Source organism: Sorex araneus, chromosome 1, assembly GCF_027595985.1.
Source record: "Sorex araneus isolate mSorAra2 chromosome 1, mSorAra2.pri, whole genome shotgun sequence".
Taxonomy (NCBI): Eukaryota; Metazoa; Chordata; class Mammalia; order Eulipotyphla; family Soricidae; genus Sorex; species Sorex araneus.
The window spans coordinates 272,732,089-272,746,743 of NC_073302.1; the positions used below are offsets into that span (position 1 = coordinate 272,732,089).

General features: G+C 38.5%; 1 protein-coding gene across 1 annotated transcript in view; it reads left to right on the forward strand.

The window, feature by feature from the left end:
* Positions 1-14,655, forward strand: part of SCEL (sciellin) — a 90,777-nt gene that overhangs the window by 46,548 nt on the left and 29,574 nt on the right. Inside the window, exons 19-23 of the mRNA XM_055145524.1 lie at positions 5,468-5,527; positions 8,274-8,333; positions 9,421-9,480; positions 11,513-11,563; positions 12,227-12,289. Of these exons, the coding sequence (XP_055001499.1) occupies positions 5,468-5,527; positions 8,274-8,333; positions 9,421-9,480; positions 11,513-11,563; positions 12,227-12,289 (294 nt within the window). The remainder of the gene's footprint in view (positions 1-5,467; positions 5,528-8,273; positions 8,334-9,420; positions 9,481-11,512; positions 11,564-12,226; positions 12,290-14,655) is intronic.

Sequence of the window (14,655 nt, forward strand, 5' to 3'; positions counted from 1 at the left end):
CTTCAGGCTTCTACCTGTGCTTTTCCCAATTTGAGGTTCTCTTCCCCTATATTTTCACCTTCTAAAATCAGTGATGACCTCCACTACCCAGCCACTGCCATGCTCCAGGCCACTTTCCGGACACTCAGGCTGAGTTGTCACACATGAGTGAAGCCTCACAAAACCAGGTAAAGCAGAACTTTGTGACCTTGGACTCCAGGCTCAATGGGACCCAGAAACAGAGATCCTCTGCTTGCTTCCCCTAATCTCTGGTGCACCAGGGATCACAATAAGATATCTCACTTTACCGGCACCAGATAAATACCTCATTGGCTGACCTCTACTACCTCCACTACCCAGCCACTGCCAGGCTCCAGGACACTTTCTGGACTGCGCAACCATGCATCATAAGACACTTAATACCCATTTTACATAATTACTCCACCATATTTGATGGGGTTCAAATATGCTGTGAACCATGGGAACACCTTAACAATGATTAGAGGCCGCCCTAAGAGCCTCCATCCCTCTTGGAGAGCCCGGTAAGCTACTGAGAGTATCCCGCCTGCATGGCAGAGCCTGGCAAGCTACCCATGGGGTATTCAATATGCCAAAAACAATAACAACAATGGACCTTATTCCCCTGACACTAAAAGAGCCCCCAATATGGCAGTGTTAAGAAGGTTGAGCAAGGAGAGGCTGATAAAATCTCAGGGATGAACTAGACTGCCAAAACAAAAAAGGACTAAAATGACTGTCTGTACTTTTAATGCACGTACGCTAGCATTGGAAGCATCCATCATGGACCTGATGGTGAAAGCGCAGAAGATCAAGTATGACATCATTGGTCTGACCGAGATGAGAAGCCATCGATCACATCACACCGTTTTTGACACTGAATAAGAACTGTTCCTTGAAACAGCGACAATAGAGGCATAAGTGGCATCAGTGTCCTTGTCAACACAAACTTGGCCATGAGCATTTATTCATTCGAATGCCTAACAACACGAATTGGACGATTACCTAGAATAGATGTGGCTCACTGCCAGCAGTTTCTATCTTTGTCATTTATGCACCAACATCCAACTACAGTGAAGAAGAAATTGAGAACTTCTACATGTAGCTGGAGAAGTTCTATAAAAAAGACCACACCTTCTACAAGATCATTGTCAGTGATTTTAATGATAGGACTGAGAAGGTTGCCCGAAGAACTTCATATCGGGACCCATGGGCTAGAATGGAATGAACAGAGTGAGAGACTGTCTGAGTTCATCATATCGACCAAGACCATCCATGATAACTCACAGTTCCAAAAGGCTGAATCTAAAGGGTGGACATAGGAGTCTCCCGGTGGACAGTTCCACAGTGAAATTGACCACTTTAATCATATTTAATCAACGGTTTTTCCTGACCGATGTCGCTGTTGTCCCAAAACCCAAATGGGATCCGAACACTGTCTCCTTTGTGCAAAATTCTATTTCACAGAGCAGGGAGAAAGGACTGCAAAGTTTAAATTTAAGAAGAGAACTCCCAGAATGACCACCAGCTGGGAGTTCTTTGGTACTATTGTGGCAACATGGGAGGATGCTGTCATTGACATTGACGAGGAATACGATCAACTGGTTCAGCACCTCCATGGCTGCGAGAGGAATGCCGAGAGTGGAAAAGCCACAAACAGATGCCTGTCTTCGGAAATTCTCGAGCTCATTAGCCAACGTGGTTTGGCAGTAGCCTCAGGCAATCACAAGCTAATGTCCGAGCTTGCAAAGCTGTGCAGAGAAGCAATAAAGGAAGACCTCAAAGAGAGAAGAGCAGCAGTGTTGGCTGATGCGACAGAGGCCAGGAAAAGTATTCGCAACGCTCGCGTGTCCTTTGTCAACTACAAGACCAAGATGACTGCCCCCTGACATCCGGATGGATCTGTCACATTTTCCAGAAAGGCAATGGAGAGGATTATTCATGACTTCTACTCGAATTTCTTTGAAAGCCACGTCCACTTGCCCACGTACCAAATTCTGCAGGATGGATGTCGTTCTCACCATCCTCCCTTCCAAAATCCAACAAGCCATTTCGTCGATAAAGATACATACATCACCCAATCCAGACAAGGGCAGACCTGAACACCTGAAGGATCTGCCGCCAGTACTCATCAATACACTGGCTCAGCTCTTCACACACTACCTGTCTGAATGCAAATTTCCATACCAATGGAAAATCAGCAGAACCGTTCTGTTGTACAAGAAGGGAGACATCCACTACATCAGCAACTATTGCCCAATCTGCGATAGTTGTCTATAAGTTGTTCACTCCAGTTATCCTGAATAGAATAGGCAGAACACTAGATGAAGGACAACCATGCTAGCAAGCCAGGTTCCAAAAAGGATTGACCATATCCACCCAATGACCAAGCTCATTGAAGTTTTGCGAGAGTTCAAAATGCAGCTCTGTCTAAAATTCATTGATTTAAAGAAGGTCTTTGATTCTGTTGAGACTGAAGCAGTCATCGAAGCCCTAGCCAAACAGGGCATTCAAACTCAGTACATCAGGATCCTCCATGAGCTGTATACGGATTCATTACCAGGGTCTCACCATTCTACAAGGATGGTGATCATTGACATAAAGAGAGGGGTTCGGCAGGGCGACGGTCGGCAACTGCACCACCTCCACTTCACTGATGACACCAAACACTAGCCAAGCGGCACAAATGCTGGCTGACTTCATCCGAGAGTGTGGAAAGGTCGAACTGAAACTGAATCTCAGCAAGACAATGTTCATGAAAAACAAAGTAGTCCCTGACATTCCATTTTCTCTCGGCGGAACAAACATCTCCAAATGCAGCAGCTATGTGTACCTGGGCCGAGAACTCAACATGAGGAATGACTTGGCACCAGAACTGCGCAGGAGGAAGAGGGCAGTGTGGAACGCCTTCAAGAGTATCAAAGAAGTTGTTAAGAGGGCAAAGAACCTCCAGCTCCAGGCACATCTTTTCAACTCCACCGTTCTTCCTGCACTAACATACGCCTCAGAGACCTGGGCCCTATGCAAACAGGATGAGAACACTATTTGGGTTTCCCAAAGAGAAATCGAAAGAGCTATGCTTGGAATATCACATTTCACTCAAGTGAGAGCAGAAATCCAGAGTTCTAACCTTCGTCAATGATCAAGAATCAGGGATGCAGTCTTGTTTGCCAAATGTCGAAAATCAGATGGGCTGGACACGTAATGCAATTTAGAGACGACCACTGGACTAGAGCTATTACCAACTGGATTCCATGGGGTGTCAAAAGACTGCATGGCCACCCAGCTACAGGGTGGTCAGACTTTCATCAAAACCTTGAGTGAATGGTTTGAGGCTCTTCCTGTTCCTGGAGTAAGTAGATACCATTCGGCTACTGTAGTAGGCAACAGGAACAAATGCAGACATTATTGGCGCCCACTTGAGCAAATCAAAGATCAACAGGATGACAAATAACAAATGACAAAATCAGTGATATTTAATTACCAAATATAATAAAGTTACCAGCCACAAGTACCATAACCATGAAAATTTTCCTTCATAGCATATATTTTTCTCTGAAATTATAGTGGGTAGGGCTTTTGCCTTGCCCATGGTCGACCCAGATTCGATTCCTCTGTCCCTCTCAGACAGCCTGGCAAGCTACCGAGAGTATCTCACCCACATGGCAGAGGTTTCCCCTAACTATTGCCACTTGGAAATAAATCCAGAATACTGAAAATATACTATGAGTCAAGGCTTTAGAAGTTCATATCTCAAATATCATTGTACACTTTACATTAATTAACATACTCTTCTTTGTAGACTTCATACATTTTGATAAACAAATGCATAAACTGAAACTGATACTTAAGGAAATTAGCTTCTTGACAACATAACCAAAGTATGGTAAACACTTACGACTGAGTTAAGTTTTGATCAATAAATCACAAATTTATGATAAAATAATCAGAGCTAATTCCACTACCACTCCAAATATGCAAATCATGACTAACAATGGGAATTGTGGGATTTTATTTTTCAGTCCTCAAATGCAAAAACAGGTACCTAGAAATTTTTTTTAGGTTACTAGCATTCAAATGTCACATGATTTGTTACTTTGTAGAGGAAAAATCACTTTTATCACTTGTTATCTCGTTGATCTTCGATTTGCTCAAGCGGGCGCCAGTAACATCTCCATTTGTTCATGTTGCATGCTAGTGTAGCCCAATGATATCTACTTGCTCCATGAACAGGAAGAGCCTCAAATCATTCATTCAGGGTTTTGATGAAGAAGTCTGACCATCTCCTTGGTGGGCGGCCATGCAGTCTTTTGATGTCCCGTGGAATCCAGTTGGTAACAGCTCTAGCCCGGCGGTTGTCTCTGAATTGCATTATGTGTTCGGCCCATCTGATTTTTGATGCCTTGGCAAACGAGGCAAAAATACCTCAATGAATTTTAAGAAAAATCAATGTGAGAAAGAATGGTTGTTCTTATCAGGTTGTTTTATTATTTGCTTGAAAAAAGTACAAAATTTCATTGCTGCCTTTAGCCTGGATATAAACATTCTCAGACATCTGGATCAAGTAAAAATTTGCACCAGCATCTGGTTGTTTCTAAGTACCTGTGTCTTTGATGTTCTGTAGAAACTTGGTGATACAGTTTTAGAGCATTGATAAACAGTGTCAAAGTACTTTTCTGTGGAATTTCTTTATCCCTGGTTTCCTCTGAAGATCACAGGAACATTGGCTGGGGCTGCATATGCATAAATGTAAATGCATAAGAAAAGCTTAATTCCAGTAGGATCTGAAGCAGAATATACTAAACAGTGACAATAAACACTAGCATGTCTCCAGCGACTGTGGAATTTCATAATACAATAAATGTGGTCCCCCTTTCAGGCTACTGTATGTTTTAATATCCCTAAAGTAGATTAAAATGCAGTTGTTGCCCACACAACTAAATTTCACAATTTTGATGCATGACTATAAATACTAAAAGCAGATAGCAGGCTGTAGAATTATGAAATTTAACAAATCAGTGTCTTCATTTCAGTCCAGTATAATGAAGAGAAAATCTGCTAACAAGTGTTAATTTACAAAACACAAATTCTGCAAAACTGATTTAAAATCCCATAGCATGTTGGAGGTTGATATGAGAGGATGTGCCTTCTGGATTGTTCCATGAGCACTACATATATTGACTATTACAAAATGTTTAATGCACTAGCAGAGGCTAAGAGCATCGCAGTAAATGGATCAAAATAAAGACTGCAGTATTATCTAGGCTTAGTGGTTCCAAGGTTAAAGAATTATCTCTCTGAGTTTTCAAGATATATAAATCTTTATATACTTCTGTAAAGTTGGTTTTAACAATTTAAACTCTTTTTCAACAATCTCAGTGGGTGTTTATACAGTTTTTGAGTTTTAATTGACAGTTTTATCCACTTATCTGTGTGTCACTAACCTTATTATTTCTTTTATGTATTAAAGGGGCCAGAGCCTTGATAATCTCATCAAAGTGACCCTTGAAGAAAAGAGAAGTAGCCCAGGGTAAGGATTATGTCTGATCTATCTTCCCTTTTTATCTACACCGATTTGTGACACTTAGTAGTAAAATATTTGAATTGAAAACTGAAAGTCCAAACTATTACTTCCCAGCTTGATGCCTTTCAGTAAGTCTCTTAAACACCCTTAACTGAGGTTTCTTTGGTTATAAAATCAGAACCATATTTTCAGTCTATTTGTTGCTTGATGGTTCTAAGAGTCAAGTGAAATAATAGACATAAAATATATCTTTTTAATTTATTTTTAAAATAAAACAATTCTCCTTCAGTGCAAATATCTGGTTAATATGGTTAATACTCCCTAGTCTCCCACCCCCCACCAAAAAAGAAAAAAAAGAAATGAAAAGAAAATAAGTCCCCTCTTGTGATCTATGAATTATAAGTTTCACCATTCTTATATACTGTTGAGTTTTCTAGAAATTTCTTCCTTCCTCTATTTTCATTTGTTTACATCCAGCTATGCCTGGAGTGTAACCCTGGCTTGTGCTCAGGGATCAGCCCTAGCAGTGGTAGGGGCTCAGAATTGGTGCTGAGGATTAAACTAAGATCGGCCATGTACAAGGCAAGCACCTTAACCTTATACTATTGCTCCTGTTCATCTTTGCCTCCCGTGTCATTCTTTGTATATTGTTTGGTGTTATTATGATTCTCAATGTGGTTATTTTGTGCTGCATATTTTTAGTAGATAACATGCTACATTTTTCACTGTATCACTGTCATCCCGTTTATCTATTTACTCGAGCGGGCACCAGTAACATCTCCATTTGTCCCAGCCCTGAGATTTTAGCAGCCTCTCCTTACTCTTCTTTCCCAACGATTGGAGGCTCTTTCTGGATCAGGGGAATGAGACCTGTTATTGTTACTGTATTTGGCATACGTCACGGGGAGCTTGCCAGGCTCTTCCATGCGGGCGGGATACTCTCGGTTGCTTGCCAGGCTCTCCGAGAGGCATATATATTTATTTCCCTCTATGATGATGTGTTGCAAAGCGACCACACGGTCCAGGAATATGTTTGCTCATGTGTGAGACTCTGCCCAAGCATGTGGAAAGTGGCCTGGAGTGTGGTGGTGGTTGGGTAGTGGAGGTCGGCTGCCCGGCCTGGGTCCCTTGAGGCAGGGAGGGCTCTCATCCGCCCCCTTCTGGGGCACCCCGAGTGGAAATAGGTTGGTGCAGAGTCTGGTGGCATGGCTATGGGGACCTCATTTTATGCTCCCTTCCAGGAGAAGCAGCCATGAGTTCTGGAGGGTGGCTCATGAGGAGATTATCTGGCTACATTTTTAATAGATAATAAAATGCAAAGCTTAGTGAGAAGATCCTGATGAGTTTTATGTTCAGCTACCTTACTCTATACTTATCTTAGCTATACTTATATCTTATATCTTATATACTTATATCTTAGCTATACTCTAAGACAATAGTGTGTGTCTGTTTACAATCACTCGTCGACATCTACTGCTGATCAAATGTGTGTAAAGTTTGCACAAAGGTGACAAATTGCACACCAATTTGTCAACAGTAAATGTTCACTGTGTTTGACCACACCTGCATGGCACTAAGATTAGTTTCTATTGACTGGGGAGATAACTCAAAGGGCTGGAGTGCATGCCCTGCATTCATGATGTAGGGGATGGATCCCCAGCACAAAATGGTACACTCAGAACCACTAGCAGTGACCCCTGAGCACCAAGTCAGAAATTGGTCCTGACCACTTCTGGGTGTGACTCCCCATCCCAAAAAACAAAAACAAAAAAATGTTTTTTCAGTTTTATCTCATGTGAAGTGACATCGTCATAGAAAATAACTGCAGGGGTGAGGGAAGGGAGGTCCCTCAAGATAGTTCTTGCAAATTGTTGCTCTTCTAACATCTTTTTGAAGCAAAAAGGAATTTCACGTGGAAATTATTAAAATATATATAAAATCTAGGTATAGCAATAGTATTCACTAGAATACTTAGAAAGCAGTTAGAAGTTCTGGCAAATCATTTCAGTTATTGCATTGATTTCTTTTTCTTTTTGGGTCACACCCGGCGATGCACAGGGGTTACTCCTGGCTCATGCACTCAGGAATTACTCCTGGCGGTGCTCAGGGGACCATATGGGATGTTGGGAATCGAACCCAGGTCGGCCGCGTGCAAGGCAAATGCCCTACCGCTGTGTTATTGCTCCAGCCCCTTGCATTGATTTTTAAAAATTCAATCTTGCCCTAATTTATGAGTTTCTTTTGGGAGCAGTATATCAAAGAGACTGAAACAGTATATCGGTGATTTAGATGATAGGCAAGATTGTCTTTTTACGACCAGGGAGATAATTCAAAGAGTTGGCACATGCTTTGCAGATGAGACCCTCAGATTAGATCATCAACCCTGCATGATCCTCTCAGCACCTCTGGGAGCAACCCCTAAAGTAGCATATCTGGGGTAGCTCTGGGGTACTGCTCAGTGTGAATTCACCATTAAAAACAGAAAATTCTTCTTTAAAAATTAACAGCATACTTTGGTATTGATTTTTTTCAAAGTTAGCAAAATGCAACTTGTATACATGTGTCCTTCAAATTAAAATATTTACTTGATTTAATTTCATCATTACTTAGCATGTTTTTGTTTTGTTCTTTGCATTTTTTGTATAAATATATACAAAAATATATATTTTATATATATTAAACTATTTACTTGATTTAATTTCATCATTACTTAGCATGTTTTTGTTTTGTTCTTTGCATTTTTTGTATAAAGTTCCAAGGAGTATGATAAACTCATCAAAGTGAACCCAAGAACAGACAAAAATGTACAAGGGTAAGATTTAATATTTTTGTTTAGTACTAATCAAGTTTGAAAGCATAATTATTAAACCATCATTTCCGCAGGCTAACACTAAATTTAATAATTCAGGAAAAATCACCCAGCTATCCAAAATGTTTTTTAAAAATTACCAACTTATTACTAACATAATTGAGTTACCCTTTATGTACACAATGTTTTTTTTTCTTTATAATTAAAATACAACCATTTCATTAGTTGTTTAGGTTTATTTTTCTTAAGCAAAGAGATAGCACAGGAGAGGGAGTAATGAATTAGACCAAACCTATAGATACGAGTCTAGACCTGGGGACTGGAGCTGGTAGGGCATTTTTTTTGCATTGCATGCGGCCAGGGTTCAATTCCCAGCATCCCATATGGTCCCCCGAGCACCGCCAGGAGTAATTCCTGAGTGCATGAGCCAGAGGCCAGATGTTACCCCCCCTCCAAAAAAAAAAAGAGTCTAGGCCTTTCTCAATGTGCCTCACTAACTATAAAATGGGGCTATCTATTCCTCGGCCTGGACTATTTTCTCATTGTCAAAATGAGGAAATCAGACAAAGTACTCCTAGTGATTTCCAACATTGATTGAGTCAGTAACCCAACAAGATAGGGGTTAGGGTATTGAGCTTTAAATTCCAGCCCTACAACTGCTATTCTTGTCTGGGGTTAGGATATTGAGTTTTAAATTCCAGCCCTACAAATGCTATTTATGTCAAGAAATGAAGATCTCAGTTTCTGAGTTTTTGCCTTGTGAAATTAGATAATGCTTTCTATGCTATAGGATTGATTTGAACATTAATTCATGCAAATTATGTGAATCACTTAGAAAAGTACATTTTGAAACCATTATTGTCTATTATTTCTATGAATATGTAATTAGTTATATATGTTTATTTACCTTATGTATGTGTCAATGCTAAGAAATTATAACTCCTAAAAATGTTATAATAATACTTTTTAATAAAATAAATGTAATATATTTATAATAAATAAAATGTTTTTATAATGCAAGCGTTTGTTAGGTTGCAGTCATATGAGATAAATTGATCACTGATTTGATCCTTTCTTCCATATTGTAAAGGGGTCAAAATCTTGATAGTCTCATCAAAGTGACTCCTGAAATGAAGAGAATCAAGCAAGGGTAAGGTTCATTGAATTGTTCTCGCTCTTCTTTTCTTCCTATTTAACTTAGCAAATGTCATTGTTCTGTTATTGAGACAGCCAGTGGTAGAACCCAGAATGAATAACTCTAAGAAACTTGATCTTCAAGTCCCTGCCAAGGGTCCTGAGCTTCAGAGAAGAGAGAGTTTCTTAAGACAGGAATAATCTCTTATAAATATGGGATTTGAGTTCCAGGTTTGGGATTTTCTTTAAACAAACTGGAATCCCCAGCATATGAACATTGCCCTAAAATAATTTTCCAGAGGGAAGCAGTCAAGAGAAGGTTTTCATCGAAGAAATCTTATCCTCCATTTATTTACTTTGTTTCTACTTTTCCTGTTGATTATTGCTTTTTATTTTTGCTTTTGTCCCCTTTGTTGGTATTCACAGCATAATAGAAAATACCAAAACAACGGGCTGGAGTGATACCACAGCGGTAGGGCGTTTGCCTTGCACGCGGCCGACCCAAGTTCAGTTCCTCCACCCCTCTTGGAGAGCCCAGCAAGATACCGAGAGTATCTCGCCCACATGGCAGAGCCTGGCAAGATACTCATGGTGTATTTGATATGCCAAAAACAGTAACAACAAGTCTCACAATGGAGATGTTACTGGTGCCCACTCGAGCAAATCGATGAGCTATGGGATAATAGTGACAGTGACAGTGACAGTGATCAAAGCAATTATCCATTGGGTTGAACCTACAAAATTATTGACACTCAACAATTTTGACCCTCTAAATGATAATTTCATATATTTAATCATGATAGGATTATAACTAATGTACATGAGGGGATATGTACATTAAGATGACAGGTTAAGGGGCTGGAGTGATAGTACAGCAGGTAGGGCATTTGCCTTGCATGTGACCGACCTGGGTTCGATTCCCGGCATCCCAAGCACCATCAGAAGTAATTCCTGAGGGCAGAGCCAGGAGCAACTCCTGAGCATCGCTGGGTGTGACCCAAAAAGCAAAAACAAAACAACAAGATTACAGATTAATCCTAAAGGTTAATTATAAGTGGCATAAGAATCTGGGATTTTTTTCTTTTTGAAATATATAGCTTATTGCCAATAATAAGGTATGTTAAATTTATTGCATAGACCTTTGGTATTAATAGGATTGATATGAGGTACTTTGTGATAATAAAAAAATCTCTTTGAGCTTTGGTTGACTAGTTGAGTGTTTGGAACAAAAAAAATTAATTAATATAGTCTGAAGTCTTGCTTGTCCTGATTTAGCACTGCAAAAAGAATAATTCTAAAGTGATTTTAACTAATACCTCAGAGTAGCCTCAACATTTAGATATTCATGTTATATATATTTCCTAAATTTGCGTTTCTGAATAATTTAAAAAATGTTTTAAATTATTTTTAAATAAAAGTTTTATATCTTTATTTTTTGTTTGTTTGTTTGTTTTGCTTTTTTGGGGGGTCACACCCAGCGATGCTCAGGGGTTACTCCTGGTTTTGCACTCAGGAATTGCTCCTGGCAGTGCTTGGGGGACCATATGGGACGCCGGGGATCGAACCCGGGTCGGCCGCGTGCAAGGCAAACACCCTACCCGCTGTGCTATCGCTCCAGCCCCTATATCTTTATTTTTAAGGTGAAAGGGGAAGCAAAGAGAAAGCAGACATTACAAATAATTTACTTTTCTTGTTTTTGAGTTGCCAGGAGTAGTGCTAGTGCTCCATTGTTGATTTATAATCTGAACCTTGAATTATTTCTCTATTTTATAGAAATGATTAGGGCTTAACTTAGCAAGAATAATTTAATTAAGCATTAAGGTTGAAATCTGACAGGGACAGAGAGATAGTGCAGAGGGTAGGGAGCTTGCCTTGCATGTGGCTGTCATGAGTTTAATTCCCAGCACCCCATGTCATCCCCTGAGCACCACCAGGAGTGATTCCTGAGTGCAGAACCAGGAGCAGTCCCTGAGCATCTTTGGATGTGGCCCAAAAAGAAAAAAAAAGATTAATTGATTTTACCAACTATTGGAATTTATCACCCTTAGGAACCAAGGCCTGGGCAATCTCATCAAAGTAGTCCCCTCAGCAAATAAGAAGCAAGTTTATTAAGGTTATCAGAGACTCATGATAAACTCTCCAATTTATGTCAGAAATAGGATTATTTGTGTAACAACATTTTGAAAGGGTATATTTAAAAATGAAAATACATTCATCTATTTATATGTAAAATGTTACATAGATTGTTCTTTTATAAGTGCATTATAATTTTACTATAGTCACTGTCACCGTCACTGTCATCCCGTTGCTCATCGATTTGTTCGATAATATTGTTTAAATTTGTCATATTGAAGCTAATTCTTTATAATTTCAACATGAGAAATTTGACACAATGATGTGACTAGAATATTCCTCTAAAGATTATAAGTTCATAAAACTTAATAAACCAAAGAACAGTCACTTTATTATCTTTCAAAACCCAGTGATGAAATTTTAAATGACTCCTGAGAAAATTATAATATTCCTAAACCCAATTAAAATAGCTTATATGCTATTGACATCAAATGTATGGCTATCTTCCTAAGAAGTTAAGAAATTAAGAAAATATGACATATATAAAGAAAAGTAAATTAAGAAAATAGATCAAAGAACCTGCAAGTTTTATCCATTGAATGATCCAAAAGAATTAGAAGAAAAAATTACAAGCATAAAATTTTCTGATTTCAAGGTGTAATTTGATCTTATATTTTATGTTATTTTAGCTCTGAACAAGGTCTTGATGAACTAATTAAAGTAAACCCAAAAGCTGTCAAAAGCACAACTCGGTAAGAGAAGAATATTATTATTTATTTATTTTGTTTTGTTTCTCAATCTTAGGCACAATGTGTATATGAATGACTTATACATTCAGTGGGTATTTGTGTCGCAATTTTTTATGTAGCAAGAAAGGAAGCTGAAAAAACATATAGTTATGAATTCACTTCTTTCAAACTCAAGTTAAGCAATTGAAGGGAATGGGATAGAAACATAGCTCATTTATAAATCATTTATATTTTTCTTTGTAGTATTAATGCTAATAATACCATTCTTTGGGGATTGATTGATTAATAATAGTTAATTAGGAAAATTAATTAGGACTGGAGCGATAGCACAGCGAGTAGGGCGTTTGCCTTGCATGCGGCTGATCCGGGTTCGATTCCTCTATCCCTTTTGGAGAGCCTGGCAAGCTACCAAGAGTATCCTGCCCACACAGCGAAGTCTGGCAAGCTACCCATGGTGTATTTGATATGCAAAAAACAGTAACAAGTCTCACAATGGAGACGTTACTGGTGCCTGCTCAAGCAAATCGATGAACAACGAGAGTACAGTGCTACAGTGCAGTGCTACAGTTAGATAAAAAGACCTAACCAATTCATTACACTCATCAGAAATACTATTTAGCACTTGTTTTAGAAGAGAGTTTCTAGTAATTTTATGAGATGCGTTGCTTCTTCGATGATTTGTTTCCTCCAAAACCGTTATGAACCTAAAGTTGATTCTTGGAGTAGTCTCTCTCCTACTCAGTTTATGTGAAGATTCTTGTATCATTACACACACACACACACCACACACACACACACACACACACACACCACTTAAGATATGTATCTAAAAGTGTTTCATGATTTCCTTTTATGGATAGAAATCACAAATTTTTATGAATAAAAAGTATCTCATACAACTCATATCCCAGTTAGTTTGAACAGTTTTGAAAACCACCATTTCAATCAACTTATTGACTTAGAGAGGTTACATTATTTGGCCAGGGTCACAAAGAAATCTAGTGGAACACTAATAGTAGTTCTGAGATCTATTTGGCAGTGAATAATTACTGAGCACCTACTGTGTTGGAAGCTTACAAGTAGGTATCATTAGTTGCACATTAGGTATAATTATAGGCCATGGACGCCAAAAAAAGAATTCAGTAGACATATTCAATCTTATTAACAGCAGGCAATTATCATAGATTAAAGCTAATTATGTACCAAGAGCACTGAGATGTTACCCCTAGACAATAATAGGTTGTCAATTTAATATATTACATTTTTGGATTACTTGTATACTGCTTCCTGAATATAGAATGTCTTCTGCAAGTTGTATTTTTTTTTAAAAAAGATACTGAATAGCTAATTTAATAGCTGTGACAGGCATAAATTTATAGTCATGTTTCTTAGGAACAGGCAGTATTATATTTGGGAAAGCCATAGAGATGATCCAATTTAATCTCCTCATTTCACAGATAGGAATACTGAGGTTCCTCATAGTCTTTTGATTAGAATTCTTCTAATCAGCAGTGCAAATCATGATTCTTAAACCACAGAAACAACTTTGGCCTTAAAAATAAATGAATCATAACCAAATTCTTCAGAAAATCAAGACTCTCCTAAAGCTAGGATTTTACTGCCCTTGCCATGGAACAAGTAGGAGGCATTTTCCTCTATTCATCTCACCTACTCACTAGAAAGATGACTTTGTAAATGACAAAAGTATGAATGTGCAAATGATATTAAATGTTTTGTAGATTTTTAAGTACTAAGAAGTAATAAGAGATTAGAAGAAATTCTAATGTAGGGGAGTGAAGAAGTTACTCAGTGGGCTAAGTGCAGGGTTTGCATGTGAGAGCCCTGGGTTCAATCCCTAGACTCCTGAGCACTGTTGGGACAATCTCTGAGACTGATTCAGGAGTAGTCCTGAGCTTGGCTTAGTTTGCTCCACTACCACTTGCCTCCTCCAAATTCTAATGTGTCCATTTTATTAATGTAAAATAAATGAAAGCAGTAAGCTGACCAGGGAAAAATATTACATATTTCTAAATATGGTTTAGATATGGGTCTCCTTTCTTTGCAGGATTTTGCGGCCCAGAAAAAAGTCTATATTTGTTGCTTTCACTTCTTTGAGATAAATTTTGTGCTAACAATCAAGATAATTCGAAGTTGTTACTGAGATTCTTATTTTATTAATACACAGTGTTGTCTTTTTAGGAGTAGTGGTGGAAAATAACATACATTTATGTTTCCTAAATTAATATTCAAACTGTGGGTCATAGCCCATTCAATGTTTTTATAATTGATATTCTTACCAGTTTATCAGAATGACCCCAAATTAAAAATAGTAAATAGAGTAGACAAGAGTTCTTAAGTAGTTAGGGTGG